The sequence below is a fragment of the Phaseolus vulgaris genome, chromosome 11 (assembly GCF_051622355.1).
Source record: "Phaseolus vulgaris cultivar YP4 chromosome 11, ASM5162235v1, whole genome shotgun sequence".
NCBI lineage: Eukaryota > Viridiplantae > Streptophyta > Magnoliopsida > Fabales > Fabaceae > Phaseolus > Phaseolus vulgaris.
Genome location: NC_143508.1, coordinates 3,136,526 through 3,154,735, shown reverse-complemented (window position 1 = coordinate 3,154,735; position 18,210 = coordinate 3,136,526). Strand labels below are relative to the sequence as shown.

At 27.9% G+C, this 18,210-nt stretch overlaps 2 protein-coding genes across 2 annotated transcripts; both read right to left on the bottom strand.

Annotated features, from left to right (window-relative positions):
* Positions 1 to 6,504: 6,504 nt before the first annotated feature.
* Positions 6,505 to 7,467, bottom strand: GRP2 (glycine rich protein 2). Its single transcript, XM_068625150.2, has one exon. It carries the CDS (start codon positions 7,399 to 7,401, stop codon positions 6,799 to 6,801), a length of 603 nt encoding a protein of 200 aa, XP_068481251.1. The 5' UTR covers positions 7,402 to 7,467; the 3' UTR covers positions 6,505 to 6,798.
* A 7,975-nt stretch (positions 7,468 to 15,442) lies between these two features.
* On the bottom strand, positions 15,443 to 16,259 carry LOC137822268 (chaperone protein dnaJ 11, chloroplastic). Its single transcript, XM_090297673.1, has one exon. It carries the CDS (start codon positions 15,938 to 15,940, stop codon positions 15,623 to 15,625), a length of 318 nt encoding a protein of 105 aa, XP_090153799.1. The 5' UTR covers positions 15,941 to 16,259; the 3' UTR covers positions 15,443 to 15,622.
* Positions 16,260 to 18,210: the final 1,951 nt, after the last annotated feature.

The window sequence follows — 18,210 nt, the reverse complement described above, 5'->3', positions numbered from 1 at the left end:
TTTCATATATATATATATATATATATATATATATATATATATATATATAAATGTCACTTATTACAAAATTTACTAAAATGATTAAAATTTAAGGCTTTCTTCAAATAATAATAAGCTTCACTTGCTAAAATAATCTTCAATCATTTATTAATCCACCTAATTCAAAATTTAATAGGAAAATATATGGTGCATTATATATTTTTAAATACATCAAAATTAAAAATAGTTCTTTAAATATGAGGAAGCTTAAAAAAAAATTGAACCTAGTCATCAAGTTGGTCCTTGAAGTGTGGTTGCTGAATTTATCGAGAATATATAGAAGATTTTTCAATGATCAAATTAATGAAAAGTAGAGGAATTTTAAAATTACAATAAATAATAAAAAATAGTATTAAGTCATGAGTTTCTGATTAAGTATTTTTCATTCAATAATTTATAACCAAGTTTGTTATATATACATTGAAAGTGAATAGCATATCTTCCAATATCTATTATAATTAATATAGCTAATTTTTTTTGTCCCTTAAGTGAAAGATCTCTATAGTATAGATGTCATCCCAAAGGGACCTAATTAAATAGGTTAGATTTTAAAATCAATTATTAATATTCAAAACAAGTGATTTTTACTTTTTCATTTTTTCCATTGTTGCGTCCTTTTTTCTTCTTCTCTGTACTTTTTTTCGTAAAAAAATTATGTAAAACAAATTTTGATAAAAGCTGTAAAGTTACAACATTCATTTTTTTCCTCCTTCCTTTTTTATTGTTTTTTTTTTCTATTCTTCAATTTCATGTCTTTCGGGTGTGGATTAAATTGATCCCAATTAAAAATTAAGTACTAAGTTGATTTTAATAAGAACATACAATAAATAATATAATATTAATTGTTTTGTATGTAAGAGTAATACTTGTAACTTGAAAATTCATCAAATTCATAACAACCTTTTCATGTTTTATTTTTCCATCCCTTTGTATCAGTTGAATAAATTTAACAAAATGTTTATAAATTCTATCATCGTGTGTTTAAAATATTTAAAAAATTTCCAATAATGAATACAATTACTATCACTAACATATAAATAGAAGTAAGAATAAAAAGGAAAAAGGACTCTTCAATAATTAATAAAACATGTTCTTTATGTTGTTGAATGGACTGGAAATTGTCAATCTTATGTTGTTAATTGCATTTGACGTCATCTGTTGTACACATTCGGTCCCGAACAGTGGAGGTGAGTTACTTACAAAAGGTACCTCGATGTCTAACTTAGGATTCGATATAAGACAAGTGAAAGTAATAAATATTGTTCAATAATGCGTACTTTTGTCTTAAGTGTAGTGTATATTTACAAAGTCCTAATAAGTCATCGATTTTGAGTTTGTATTAGGATAGATTGCAAAATTAATTTTAATATTATGAGATTAATTGCATATTGAAGGTTAGAGATTGATTATCAGAATTTAGACTCATCTTTCTTATGTTATTAGTAAAGTATTTGATCTTACAATTGAGAAAATATTTAGCTATATCACACACTTGGTAATTGGTATCCATAATACAAAACACATTTAAAAAGAAATTTTGCAAATTAAATTAAACTGTACTTGTTTTTACTTATTTATTTAAAATAGACTTTTGTTTACTTGCATTGAGAAATTATATCGTCGTATGAATGGGAAAGAAGAAGAAAAGGAATGATACTGGTTGACTTTACCAATTCAACTCCTCCAGACCTAAAAAGATATATATTTTAATAAATAATGTTCAGACAGTTTATTAGAGAAAAACATCTAACATGACATAATTTTTACCAACGAATGATTCCTGTCAATGAATTTTTTAGAAAAAAAAAATATTTTGACATCACTGTTTATAAAAAAACGTATACTTTACAATTGTTATTTTTTAATAAAATAATATTTTTTCAGTTGTGAGGTGAATGTAAAAAAACAGAAACTAATGTAAACATATATAATGGTTCAATTTTTTATTCTGAAGGGTCTCTTTGCATGGACAAATATTACATTCATAATTTTCACTTAACAGTTTATAATCTTTTAAAATGTGTTCATCTTCTAAAATATAACCTATATCTCAAGTAAAATATTATTTTTTTCTTCAAACTTTTAACAATAGTTACATGAATCAAATGAGCGTTGGATTCTCGTATCCATTCATTTGGAAGCACAAAACTTGGCAGAAAATGATTTAGAAAAGAGAAAGCACACTTTTCGATATACCTTTTCTCTTTTCGTTTACAATTAACTATAAAGAGATAAAAGAAGTAGCAACATCAATCTTCTGAAAGGAAGAAAGCAACTAAAGAGCATAAAAGTAATTCAGATGACAGTAATGTCATTATGTTACTTAAATAATAACTGTCCTTGTACAAAAACTGATGTAGCTTTTTTATTAAACAAGAACACACTTCATATAAAGCAAACAAAAATTATACAAACAACACAACCCCAGTTACCATTTCTCTTCATCACTTTTCCTATCAGTCTATATTTTTCTCAACATTTCTTCATCTCACTAGATGTCCAAGAGATATTTTTCCTAACATAAAACTCAAGCACATTTTTTGTTGTTGTTTTTTCTGATAAAATCTGAATTTGGCAAGACTGAAAAAGTTTCCAAAATTGAAGTGACAAAAGCAAAAGAAGCTCTCATGTTCCATGTCCTCGGAAATGCAAACTCAGAATGAAAACGAGCACCCTTTTTCTTGTACAACAATGAGTGAGCAGAGTTGAAAATGATTAGAGATGAAATAAAGGTAGTCTGATGGGAGAAGAGAAGAGAAGAAAGAAGAGAATAGTTCCAAAATCCACAGCATCTATCTTTTCCTTTCCACCTAGTTTCCCAGACGTTTTTCAATGAGCAGCAGAAGATAGCAGACATGAGTTCATGAAAGAAAACCAGAACCCCTAATCAAACAAAACCAAACCAACCAGCATCTGCTGTTACACGTACATTAACATCATACTGAACAACTTTCTCAAAAATTAAGGCTGCTACACACTGTAGTAATTGACACAACACATACATGTATTCATGTAATATAATGTAACATATACATATATGCATGCAGATGTGGATTTGGGTGGGGAATCTAATAATTGTGTATCTCCTTCCCTCCAAAGGCTAGTGGAATAAACAGTGATCTATAAAATATCTAAAGTAAACAGACCTTTCATTTCAGTTCTGAGATCAGATGCAGCTTTTCATTTATACAAACAGCAGGCATGCAAAACCTTGCAAAGAACCAAAAGAGAAGAACAAGTTACAACCATAATCACAGAGCCCTGAGACTTTTCAGTTAAAGGTCATCATCTTCTCTAAATGCCTCTCCTTTTTTCTCCCAAACAGAACAAGATGATGATGCTGTCAACTTTGGAGACATGCTCCTTCATTCGTTTTTAGTTTCATTTTTAGCACATTTTCCTTCTTCTTTTCTCGTTCATCAATGTGAATTTCCCCTTTCTTCTTCAAAAGAAAACTCAACTTTATCTACTTTTCATTGAATGGAATCAGACAAGAGTAACCGAGCCTTTCATTCTTCTTGGAACTCCAAACCTTTTGTTGTATAACGCAACCATCATTTGCAAGCTTGCAAAATTCCCACACTTTTTCATTCCCACTTACCTCTCTTTTCGTTATCATGCATGCTTTAACGACAAACCAAACTTTTTATTAACCAACACAATCTATATCAGAGAACTGCAAAAAATTTACTCAAAGCATGAGAGAAAAATAAAAACTGAACAAAACTTGTTAAGAAGAAACAAATCAAGAATAATAACTTCTAGTGACAGAAATCTCACCTTGTGGAATTTTACTTTTTCATTATTTTCCACACTTTTTTTTCTTTTAATTTCAATAATATCATTCTTTTAAAGAGTGTGATGTATTTTTAAAGTGACAATGATAGTAACGACTTATAGTACTTGGTTAAGATTTGTATTTGGAATAAGTTTTATGATATTTTTAGCACGAGTGATTATGTTTCTGTTCGTTGTGAAAAATGAATTACAAAATTTAAGAAAACAAATTTATGCATTAAAGAATGTTGAATATAAAAAATATTCTTGTTAACCCTTTCATACACACTTAAATTAATATCTCTTATAAGCTCTCTCATACACTCTTAAATTAATATTCTTTTCAACCCTCTCGTAATTTTCTCAAAATTTGTGATTGAAGAAAAATGAAAGTGTTTCAGAGATATGGGGTGAGATATGGGGTGCAACTATGATAATTTAAAAAGATTATGTTGTGTTTTATTTATGATTATTTTAGAAAAAAAGTTAAAACTAACTTTTTAGAATTAGCATGGAGGTGCATAGGGAAGATACGTGGTGGAGATTAGAATATGTCTTATTTTATTATTCACTTTTCTTTTAAAAAAAAGCTGAAATGTTAAACTTCAACTGTCCAAACAAATTGAATACATGGGAGGCATATTTATATATTTTTCGTGAGGCATTTTCTTTAGAATGAAGGATTAATCACTCGTACTACTCTTTTTTTCTCTCCTGTGTTACTTTATTTTTTTTTATTTTTCATATCAGTTGTTTTCATTTTTTTAAAAATATTTATTTAAAAAGCATGTTAAAATCCAGGAACCATTATCACTCGAGAAAATTTGCTTGATGAATAAATGAAGAGGGAAATTGTGGAGCATCCAAAGTGGGCTTACAAGGATGAAGCCCAAATTTGAAGCACTTTAATCTGGGGGCAAAAACTTCCTATACCCAACATTTTTTAACCTGCACCCAACAAAATTTTCAAATTCCGAAAGTGCTCTTTATTCTGGAAATGAAAATCTAAAATTGAAAATAATATATTTTAAAAAATAGAACCAGAAGAGATTATTGTGTTTCGAAAATAAAAATCTAAAAAAAAAATCCCAATTCTATTTTGGAACAGAAAATTAAAAATTAAAAATAATACATTTTAGAAAAATAGATATAGAAGAGATTGTTGTATTTTGATACCCATTTTTTTAAGGGCATTTTCGTTTTTTTTCCAGGGGAGTGCAGGAAGCAATTGCCTAATCTGGGAATAGCAATGGCCCATGAGTAAGTCTTCCATGCCTGTATTTAAAAGCTTAGATAACTCTTTTTCTTATATTACTAATTTTGTTTTGCATAATCAATAAAACATGAGACAGAATATAGGAAGATATTTATGATTAAATTATATATATATATATATATATATATATATATATATATATATTACAAAGACTTTACATAGGTGCTTAAATTTCAATTTAAACATTATCTTAAAAAAAAAAAATTTAAAATTACGTTTCAATTCAAATATTTTGTTCTTATGTTAAAATTACTTTTTCAAAACAAGTAAAAGCATGATTCAATACAAATGTCTGTACTTTCTTCATTTTTTATAGCTAAAATTATGTTATATGTGATTAAAATATTAAATTATTTTAACATTTTTTTTTAATTTCAAAGTTATTATAGTTTAATATACAAAAATTTATTAAAAAATTATTTTATTCGACTACCTCAAAGAACTTAGTCTAGGCCTGCATACTCTACTGGAACTGAAAGAGTTTTGTTTGCAGAAGATATTTCAACCACTAATCATATACTCTCATTATTAACTAGTATAATAGTATTTAATCAAAGGTCCAGAATTTGCAGTATAATAGTTGTAATGGTCCAGAATATAGGTTTTAAGACATTAGCAAAACATTATAGGTTTTAAGTTTAGGATATAAAAGTTTTACAAAAAAAGAAAAATCTCCATTAACACATAATAATGTGGCATAGAAACTTCTAAATTTAAAATCTTAAATTACAAAAGTAAACCAGAAGATGTTCTTAAAAATGTTTAAAGATGTCTTTTTATCACAATGGAGAATGCATTGATTACAAGCAATATAGGTAATATAAGAAGTATTCGAATCATTTTGGTGATTAAGTTCTGTTAAGTATAGGTATAAATCAAGAACGAAAGATAGGCAATGAATAAAAACAATGTTTCTTCAAAACATGTTCATTAAACATTCAAAATCACTTCACATAAATAACATCCTGAAACATTCACCAAAGTTTATACCGTGATTCAAAACTTTTTGTTCTGCAACAATACAACAGTAATATGTTATCCCATCATGAAAAGGGTTTAAGCCAAAAACAACACATCAATACCAAAAGAATGATTTGAACGAAGTGCAATTACAATAACTGCATTAAAGTTAACCTAAACTATTTTTGAACAAAAACAATAAACCCTGCTATACAACATTTGCCCCAAAACACATCGATTTACTCTATTTGATGTAAATTCAATTAAAAAAACTGAAAAGATTGCATTAGATCAGACAACAGCTACTGCAAAAACCATTTCCCAAACACATGTCAGTCGTGATAACGTCAACCATTCGTAGTTCGTGCTTTTCTTGTAAAGAGTGACAAATAATAAATGTTCATTCAAAATCATTAAACACCAGCAGAAAATATAAATTATCACACAGAACATAGTGAACCCAATCTTTCATAACAAAGTCTTCTCAGAATTCTACTCAACCAGCAATAATTCAACATGCAACATAACAAAATTTAGGTCCATAACAAAATGACAAGATCTGATCTCTGTTGGCAGATTTGTAATAAGATCACATGAACATCTGATTGTCAAAAGAGAAACAAAACCCCACACACCTATTCTACTAATTAAAATTCATAGTTCCAAACATAAACCACTGAAACCCTAAACCATCTTGAAATAAAAAACTTAAAGCAATTCATAAACATAAAACCCTAAAACAAACTTCAACGACCACCACCATTAGTTGGGCATTCTCTGGCAAAGTGCCCAGACTCCCCACAGTTGTAGCAGCTTCCACCGCCGCCGCCTCCACCGCCTCCTCCATACCTTCCTCCTCCACCGCCGCCGCCACCATATCTACCTCCTCCACCTCCACCGCCGCCGTACCTGTCTCCGCCTCCGCTGCCTCCCTGGAAGCAATCCCTAGCTAGGTGACCGGACTCTCCACAGTTGTAGCAAGCACCGCCGCCGCCACCTCCACCTCGTCCACCACCATAGCCACCGCCTCCACCATATCCGCCGCCGTAGCCACCGCCACCGCCACCACGTCCACCACCGTAGCTTCGGCCTCCATCTCCACCACCACGACGGGTTCCCTGGACGCTGGCACCGTCAGGACCGGTGACATCGACCGCCTTGGCGCGTCCGTCACTGTCAGATTCAATGGCAAACTCAACGGACTCTCCCTCAGCAAGGCTTCGGAAACCGTCAGATTTGATCTGCGATTGATGAACGAAAAGATCCTCGGAACCATCATCGGGGGTTATGAACCCAAACCCCTTCTGATCGTTGAACCATTTCACCTTCCCACTCGCTCTTGCACTCATTTTGTGTTCCTTCGTCACAAACCCTCAACACACAAACCCACTCTATTCAGGGTTTCTTCCAAGGGAAAGAGTCCTTTATATAACTACTTTTTTATTGGGCTTTTTTCATTGTGGGCCACGCCTTTTCTTCTCTTTTACTTATTTCAAACTCACTATTACAATTCCATTGACCAAAAACCCTTACTCGCTATTACAATTCTGCTCATCCTGTGGTCAGGGGATGCTGCATTTCCTCACCCTCCCCCATCCACCGTTGGATCATCCTTCACTCAAAGTTGACTGGTCAACATCTTTTCTTTCTTTCATTTTGTATGACTATTTTTTATTTTTTATTCTTTTTCATTTATTCTTTTCGTTTTCACCTTTCCCTAAAATATCTTCTATGCCGTTACCACATGCCAGCACAACACTCTTGAAAAACAAAATACTCTCTTAAAACTCAAAAACCTTTCACTAACTTCATTTATTTCACATTATACTCACTCTCTTCTCTAATTGTTACCGTTATACATTTTTTTAAATTTAAATTCAGTTTCTTATCACAAATTATCCTCTTTCTCAATTTCTTATACAAAATAGTGCCTCTTTTAGTTGTTTTAAAGATTTAGTGCATTTAAAAAATAGATGAATAAAAATAATATATTTATTAAAAAAGAAAATATTTTAATGAAATTATTGTTATTAATATGTTTAAGAAAATCATGACTTAAAATTACTGTATATGATAGCGAATTTACATTACAATCATTTTCAAAATCTATATTTTATAGTAATAGTTACAACTAATTGAAATCAATCAATTAATTAAATTTTTAATTCTTTCATCAAATAATAAATGTAGTTTAAGGCTTTTTGAAAAATAATAAATGTTTTTTTGAAGTAACTACTCTCCCGTTTTGCATAAAAGTATTATAATAAAATTATTTAAAAGCATGTATATTTATTATTGTTTTATTCTTTTTAAAATATCTCCAAGTTTAAGAAGTCCTCGAGCTATTATATATCAAACAAATAAATAATTTATATTGGTAATATTTAGTTTGCATATTCTTATGAACAAAAATTAGCTTATTTAAGTTTAATGTTGGTTATAAATTTTAATATGTTTAATCGATATTTTATTAAAATAATTATTTATTGATTTTTTCATTAAATATTTATAATCAACTTAGATGATATGATCACTTGATTTTGTTAAATTTCGTGAAGAAAAATAAAGTTATAAAAACTTTAATTATTCTCAGAAAATGTCATTATTCTATGTCGTTAATTTGTTTTTTATTTTAATATTTAATTTATAAAATAAAACATCATATTTTTAATAAAACTAGATAATTAAGATTTGAGAACTTTATTTTTTTAATTATTCAAGTTCTTAACGTTATGTTTGAAAATACAAAATAAAACTGTTATTTTCTCCTGAATCAAGTAAGAAATTGAATTAAAAATATAAGGACTTTGAACATTTATTTAAAAAAATTATTAGAAAATAATGTTTAAATTTATGATAAATTTAAAATTCAAGTAAGTTGTTTTTATTTTATATGTAGAGAAGCATAATTAATAACAAAGTAATGGTCAATTAAATTGATAACAAACTCAAATAAAATAAAATAATAATTACTCAATTAAAAAATATAAAAAAATTGAGTACTTATCAAAAAAAAATTAACAAAATTTTAATTCAAAATAATCAAATTTACAATATATTTAAAACTTAATTATGTCTAATACTTGTAGATATATATTTATGTTTATTGTATTAAGAATGCTCATTTAGTTTTTTATATAAATAACTTTGATTACCGTAATTATTAAAATATCTTATTATTATTATATATATATATATATTAATGATATTCACATCACAATAAAAAAATATTAGAAAAAAAAAAAAATTCTAAAAACTTTACAACAAAGAAACTTGAACATGTTATGACCATTGATTCAAACATAAATATTATAATTGTTGGATTTAGTAAAATTCAATTAACTTAAATACAATTAACCAAATTATACATATTTTACATTAATAATATTCTTTACATAGATAATATTATTATAATAATAAATAACATTTTTTCAAATAATTTTAATTAGTGTGTTTATTGAATATAATTCATTTCTTAAATGTGGTAATTCAAATAGGCAGTTATTAAATGTATAACTTTTTTTTATCGAAATCTATACATATAAGAATATTAAATAAAACTTAACTACTTAAAACTTTACATATATATAATTTGTTTCAGTATGTTTCTTTCCTATGCAACTCTTTAGTCGTTTAAAAAATGAATATGCAGATATTATTCCTTCAAACTTTAAATATATATATATATATATATATATATATATATATATATATATTCAAACATATTTTATTGTGAATTAAATAATAATAGTAGCAGCAGTAACAGTAACCTAAAGAGTAAATATGCGAGTTAATTTTTATTAAAAGGAATAAAAAAAAAATATTAGTTTAATTAAAAAAAAAATGTCTTTTCACCTTTCCCTAAAATATCTTCTATGCCGTTTCGATATCAGCACAACATTATTGAAAGAGAAAAAAGAGAGTCTGAATCTTCAGTGGATCAGTTAACTGAACTATATTAGATATAATATAAATTCGAATATTGAGTTACTGTTTTTATTACTAGCTTAATCCTTTTTAATTGGCTATTATTGAATAACTTATTTTTTTAGCATTTTATAATGTTTATTTTAAATTCAGTTTTAAAAATGTTTTAGTTAGATGGTAATATTTTATAGTTATTTTTTTATATAAAAATATACTAAACATATATATTTTGAACAAATGTGTACAATACACATATTGAAAATTTATTATAGCAACTGAAACTATAACCACTGTAAAAATAGAATAATCTTTTAAAAAAAAATTAATTAGTTGTTATATTGGTTAAACTAAATACTATTTTAAAGATTTTTTTTTAAATTAGTTTTTATTATTGATAAATAGTTTCTTGGTATTTAATTTACTACAAAAGTTTTTCTACCAAATTTAAAATCTAAATAATTGGTAATTAAAATTTTAGTACTAATTAAATACCAATTTAAAAATTATTTATTAATAGTAAAAATTAATTTAAAAATTAATAATTTTTTTAAGTCTATAAAATGATTTCTAATTTAATAACTATAATAACTAATTATTATTTCTCTAAAATTAAATTCTTTTTAGTGATTTTATTGTAGTGAACTTCTTAACTATTTGATCAAAATTTTAACATTATAATAGAAAATTGAATGTAATTAAATTTAATGAGTCTTGAATATATTTAAGAAAAATAAATTAGTCGTGTTAATTTTTTATATGTATAATTTTAATCTCAGATTGCATATATTTTTTTTAAAATAAAAGCTTTCATATTAGGTATCACTATGCCACTTAAGATCTCAGCTAGGCTGACACCTCAAGTAACAACAATCATCTACCATCACATGAAAAAAAAAATTATTAAACAAAAGAAAAAAAAATACAAAAATACGGGAGGACTAGACCAAAACCCATATGTTAACAAAAACGATACATAGGTAGACTATACCTATTCATAAAGAATTCTAAGAACAGACAAGGTGGAAGCCTATTATACCAAAGAAAAGGTTATCTATGAAAAAATCCTAAATTAGCCAACTTATCAGCACACGCATTTCCTTCACGAAAAATATGAGTAACTGTAAACCTAATTTTCCCACAGTAATTAAGACAAGCATTCCATCAATTACGAAGCATCCAAGGAACATTTGTCCTAGCAGTAAACGCAGCACAACTCAAATTGCATATTTAGTAGGGATGGTTTTGTAAAAAAAGAAAGGATAAAATTACAAGTTATGTTTAGTGTGTAAATATATATAACTACTTGAAAGATTATTGTCTTTTGCATTCTCTCCAATTTAAAAAAAAATTGAGACCCTTCTAAAACTTTTGTGTGTCTAAGATGCACACTTTTAAAAGCATGTAGAAGTATAATTTATATGACAAATTTGAATGGATTAAAATTTTGTTCAGAGTATATTTTCTACTCTCTTGTATCACAAATTATTACTTTTAGTGGATTTGTATGTATATAGTTTTGTACAAGCCAAAGTCTTATATGTTCTGTTTGGTTTTTAAATCAAAATTGTTAAAACACAAGTTAGGAGCTTAGTAACTTTTATTCAACTTTTGGATTTTTTTAATGATTACATAATTAAAGGTAGGAAAAAACTAAGTTATTTATTTGGTATAAATATATGACTTGTTGAGATTGCCTTCTTTTCTCACAACAATTTAATAAGTTTGGTAGATATTTATACATTTTAAAATCTTAACTTCTAACATGTGTTGAGATGAGAAAATAAGTTAATTTAATTTGTTTTTATCATTGTATCGATTTGTTATTGATTTGACATTCAAGGTTATACAGATTGAAATTAGTAATATCAGTGGTCCATCACTTTTTTAATTTTTTATTTTTTTATAATTATTTTGTTTAATTTTTTTTTACTTTGTTATAATTATTGATATCGTTTTTTGGACAATAAAAATGCAAGGAAGAGTAATAAAATTGAATCAAATTTTAATATTATAGTCAAAGAAATTTAATGTATAATAAAATAAATTAAATAACAACGATACTTAAGTATCAATGAATTAAAATTGTGTATAAAGAAATTTATGTAAATAAATTTTTATATAAAATTGACCATTACCAATTTTAATTTTCAAAACATGAGATTTCTCTTTAATACTTATCTTAGTCATATATATATATAAAAACTTGTTGAAATAGGTATAGTTGTAAAATTTTACTTTTCTCTTTAATTATGCAAAATTTTCATAAATTAGTGATGCAATGATTTTTTGTCTTAGTATATTGATATTTTTGTTCCTATTAGGGAGATGAGACCTAGAGAACTATTGAAGTCTTCTTCTCCTTCCTTCGGTCAGTCAGGTAGCTGAGTGATGAGTTGGGGTTCTTCTCGTCCTCCGGCTTCTCCTTCAACACTCAGTCTCGGGTGAACACCGGATGGGGGTACCTACGAAGGCACTCTGACGCTCAAGTCAGTAAGGTGGGTGGTCAGCTTTCAGGTAGGTGAACAGTAATAAATGACGTACCTTACTCCTTGGAATGCGTGCTATTTATATTATTCTAATGGGCCTACCTTGTTGGGTCCGTTTATCGAGGTGGATACCGCTTAAGGTTGCATTACCTAATTTTTGATGATGGATTAACTTCACTAATATTGGTTTGAGCGTTAACTATAGTAGGGGTCGACCGTCGGCCAAGTTCCCATGGTATGGGTCGGCCATCAGTCAAATCCCAGTGGTCTCGGCCAAGTCTTCTAAGGTCTCGGCCGGGTGGGTCATCGACTTCGTCATCTCGGCCACATCTCTTAAGTTTCAGCCAGGTCCCCCTAGTTTCGGTCAAGTAGGCTCGACCTCGGGCAGTCAGGTGGACCTCGGCCTCGCCCATACCGATACAATTTCTTATAACATATAATCCAATTTCACTTAGTAAATTCATAAAAAAATGAAATGTTATTATTTACTTTTATTGTTTAAATTACTTTAATATGCATACTTCTAACTTAATCTAATAGATTTATGTATATAATTTGAATGTTTTTTCTCTAATGCTTATCAAGAATTTGAGCTTTATGATTGAATGTTGTAGATTGACTTGAATGATAATTAATTACGCGGGTCCATTCAAAATTCAGTGAATAAAGTATTATAAAAATAAGTGTCCAAATATCATTAACTTTTAAAAGTCTTACATGGATATTGCTTGGGTGCATGTAACAAATTATTCTTAACGTTGTAGAGATAAATCTTGAATAAGCTGTTAGTAATTGGGAACGTGGTCAATACGTATCTTATCTAAATTAAACTTTTATTGAAATTGAGGGTTATTCATAAAATGATTATGAGTGTATGCTTGGTTGTAAAATGAAAGATGATAAAATTGATTTTGATGTATATTTTAATACGTGAAAATTTAAATTCTTAATATGTTTTTTTATCAAATAGTAACTTATTTTCTTTATTTTTTTATTAAGCTTTTTTATATGGTACAGGACACTGAATACTGATAAGTATAATTACATGTAAGTGGGCCTAGTACATCTGGGCCCATCAAGAACCTATCCAATAAATTTCATGTGATCAACAATGACTCCAAACATGACCTATGCATAGGTTTATAAGTTTATTAAATATATCATATTTGATGAAGATAAAACTTATCAACAATTATAATTACAATAGGTTGTAAATCTCACATATATATAGATTATGAAATTTCTAATATATAAATGATTATAATTTTATTTTTAAGTTAATATTATAAGATCGAGTTAACTTAAAGTTATTTTTTAATATATCAAAATTATTTTGAACATAAATATTTATTGAATTTATCAAATCATCTACTATAAAAATCGAACAAATTGACAATCAACGGAACGAAAAATTAAAAATTGAAATTATAAATTGAAATAAGGATTACTAGAAAACATGTAAAAACAAAGATGGAATAGAAAACTATGATGGTGATGATATAAAAAGTATGTATGAGTTACGTGAGGAAGTGTTATGTGAAATGAAGATTTGCCCCAAGAGTTGAGCTTGGCCTACCCACCTGAAACAAGAACTGTTGATGTTTTGTCTTGTTTTTGGTGGAGAGGCTAACCCTAATTTGAGTTTTTCAGAAAATAGTATATGATGAGGATGCCCCCACTCACTTCAAAAGAAAACTGTACAACTGTGTTTGTCGGTATCATTTTATAATATAATTCACAACTCTGCTTCAATTCTCACCTTTCACAAATTCCAATTCAGGTGTCTTCTTCATGTAACATACAATTTTCCAATATCTTAGATTAATTATTGTATTTGAGACAGTGTCTCTGTTTTAAATTTGATACCTTATTTCGATTTTATCCTTAAAAATGTTTTGGTAAGTTAAAAAAAAATATATAAATTGTTTTTTATCTCAACTCCAAGTAATATAAAACTATATTAACAATACCACAATACCGGAATGCATGTCAAAAATAACCATTGATTTAGTATCTAATATGATATCATACTAATATAATTAAATTTTAATTGAAATGATGTAAAAATAATATAAATTACTTATTTTTTTAAAATATTTATTTATGTACCGGTTGGGACTAAAAGATCGAATGGAAGTCTAATGTCTAACCGCCATTGTATCCTAAGAAGATTAACAACATTAATTAATAATTAAACACTAAAAAGATTAACAATATTAATTAATAATTAAATATTAGGTAATGCATTCTTAATTACGGTTCATATTCTTAATCTTGTCCAATAATAAAAGATCTATGATAATTATATAAATAGACACGAATTTCAAAAATTATCAATATCTTACTTGAACATCTTTGCGGATATCATTCGCGTTCAGAGTTTACAAAGACAAAAAATAGAGAGGGGAACGCAAAAAATTCATTCAAAGAGAAAAAGAAAAGACCAACGAAAAAAAAAAGACAATCGTTCTTTTAATTTCAATTACTATCGAAAACAATCTATTTTAATAATTAAAAAAAATATATATAAGAAAAAATCTCAGTTTTGGTTTGAAGAGAGGGAGGTCTAATAGCCTGTAGCTTGTTCATTTTTATTTTGACTTCAAAATTTGCAGGTCATACAGTATAGAACTATTGTATTTAATACTTGGCCTTTATGTATTATTAATCATTCTAATTGTTCAAAAAATTTCAGCAACTTAAAATAAAAAACTAATTCTTTAGTTTTAGCTATTTAAGTTTCTTTCTTATATATTTAAGAAAATAATCTTATTTAAAATACAAACAATAAATATAAACACTCAAAATAAAGCATATCTTTTCAGATCTCTTTCTGACCGCTGAAACAGATGCGTGAGAGAAAGGATGTTGTCGCTTCCTACCCTTTCTTAGGAACACGTTGATTAGACCGAACATTTCTTTTAACATGTCACAAAATTATATTTTCATGTTACAAAATGAATATTTTAGAATATGCTTTCAACAAGTCACAGATTTTCATAGACGAAGACAAACTATTAACAAATGGATCAACTTCCAGTGTCCAAAATCATCAACACTGCAAAAAAAGAAGAAGGAAGTGTTCCTAAATGCCACTACTTTGAAGAAGAAGAAGAAGAAAGAAGGAGAAAATGGTCAATAAAAATCTTGTACATAACTACCAACATTGATCCGTTTCCCATTTCCTCCCACTTCCTCCAGCGCAGGAAAATGTGTGATTTCTTCCTGCCATGGAAGCCATGTTTGCTGATCTTCTGTATCTGTAGATTTCTGTGTCATATTGAGCTCTCTTTTCTGGGTCAGACAACGTTGAGTAAGCTGAATGGATTATCATGAATTGGTGAGCTGAGCTTTCCTTCTGATTCATGGCCACAACATCAGGATGGTATGTTCTTGCTAGCTTTCTGTAAGCAGCCTTTATTTCCACGCAGCTTGCACCGATTGAAATTCCAAGCACATCATAGAGGGAAGCCATTTCTGTGGTACAAGAACAGTGTCCTCTGTTCTCAGTTGTTAAGTGGTACAAGAACAGGGTTCTCTGTTTTCAGTTGTTAACTGGTACAAGAACAGGGTCCTCTGTTCTCAGTTGTTAAGTGGGAACAAATTTTCTAGAAAAATTCGCACTTTCACTTTTGGAGGATTAGATATCAGTGGACAAAAACTGGGGTTGGATCAAGGGTTCAAAAGAAAAAATGTGGAAGTGTTGGGTAGGAAGGAGATTGAAGATTGTTGGGGCTTGAGTTGAGAAGACTGATATGGTTAGTCTGTTTATATAGAACACATGAAGAGCACTAGTGTTGTGTATCCAAATGAAAATTGAAAATTTATGTGATAACAAAAGTGTACGTATACATGTGAATACGGAACATGGATGAGGTTGTAGGAGTCAATGTTCTGAAAAGTTTGTTTATCCGTTGGATCATGTTCTTTGCTGAGTCATCAAACTGTTCAAAGGGATAGACTTACCATTTTGTTGTGTGGTCCTAACTTTCTTTACTCACTTACAGTATGCGTTTGATTTTACATTGTTTTTAGCTTGGTGTTGAATATTTGCAGTTGATGAGGTCACACTATGCTTCAAATCTACAAGGCTTGATACCAAAGTGAGGAAAGCTATGTGACCTATAGAGGGAAAAAAGGGTTAACAGATCAACTGTCTGGTGAATATTTGTTAAACATTCAGTGAATGGAGATAGTGTGTTCAATGACAGGTCCAATTCTATGGTGCCAAGGTACATGTGCTTATTTTCTTTTCAATAGATGCTTCATAACACCTACACTCCTATAGGGAAAGAGGTACAAGCAAAATCATCTTTTTGAGCATTACAACTAGTATACGGAGTATATATTGTTACTCAAGTGGTCCATCAAACCTCGTCACACACAGTTCGACCACACAAAGAGCATTTGGTTGATGAGATTAAAGTGCTAACAAGTATCTTCCATATAATATGTTACAAAAATGTTAACCTATTAAAGGATATAGAAGGATTTAATATTAATTGTGACTTTTATAATTATTAATTGTTTTTTTATTGAGTGAATAATTTTTTTTGTTTTTGTTTATTATGATTCTAGTATTTCTTTGATTGATTATTTCATTCTTTAGTTAGACCTAAAATGCTGGTATATATTCAGACTATTTGTTTTAATCTCAATAGAATAATATAAGAGATATTCATTCTCATATTATTTATCTTTTTTTTTACTCTTTTGTTTGTTAATCTCTGTTCTATTTTATATCATAACCTAATATTAATTTAATGTTGAGATTAGTCTATCGTTCTAATAAACATCTTCCATATATTTCATATAATATGACTAAATGTTAATATAATGTCGAGATTAATCTGGTTCAAAATTAGAAACTCACTACAATGTTATAAATATATATTCAGTCAAGTTATTAATATTTTAATCATCAAATATCGAATTCTAACTTGAACGTTACATTGTCTTTGTCTTTTGTAAGTGCTATACCTCTCATCAAGATCAAGACTGAAACTGTCAGTATTATTTTGGAGAACAACTTCTTTCTAACCTAATCCATGAAAAAAACTTCACCTCTTATCAAGATCAAGACCAAAACCACTAGTAGTTATTTTAGAGAACAATCCGATAAAAAATAATAAGTAAAAAAAAATAAAGATAATATTCTTTATTGAATAAATAAAGAAAGAGAAATTGAAACCCTAAAAAAATAATAAGTAGAAAAAAATAAAGATAATATTCTTTATTGAATAAATAAAGAAAGAGGAATTGAAACCCTAGTTTTGAATTAAATTAAAGTTTCTCAAATATACACATAAAAACATTCATAATTTTCAGCTATACTGTCTAAAGACTTTGTCCGGTTTAACTTTTTAATAGATTGTTTCGTATTCAAAGTGCCATCATATGAATTTAAACTTTATATCACTTGATTACAAAGTTTATTATTTTAATTTTATAATTCATGTCATTTATATATTATGATGAACGCCTTACTAAACCAGTGACATCACCTTCAAATTATAGTCCAAAAATTATGAAAACGTGCCTATTTTCCTTTTCATCCCATCGCGTAATAAGGATTCGTGTTCATCTATGCGTATCAGACTAGATAAAAATGATTTTAAATGTAATTTATAAATATTTTATTATGCTTAGAATTAATTAAAACTTTAAATATAGGTTTCACCAAAAACATTAAATAAGGTTTAATGGTCACACAGTATTTATAATACATAAAATTCGAATTGGATA

Excerpts from the sequence above, each read along its gene's own strand:
- GRP2 (XM_068625150.2), bottom strand. The coding sequence starts at position 7,401 with ATGAGTGCAAGAGCGAGTGGGAAGGTGAAATGGTTCAACGATCAGAAG.
- LOC137822268 (XM_090297673.1), bottom strand. The coding sequence starts at position 15,940 with ATGGCTTCCCTCTATGATGTGCTTGGAATTTCAATCGGTGCAAGCTGC.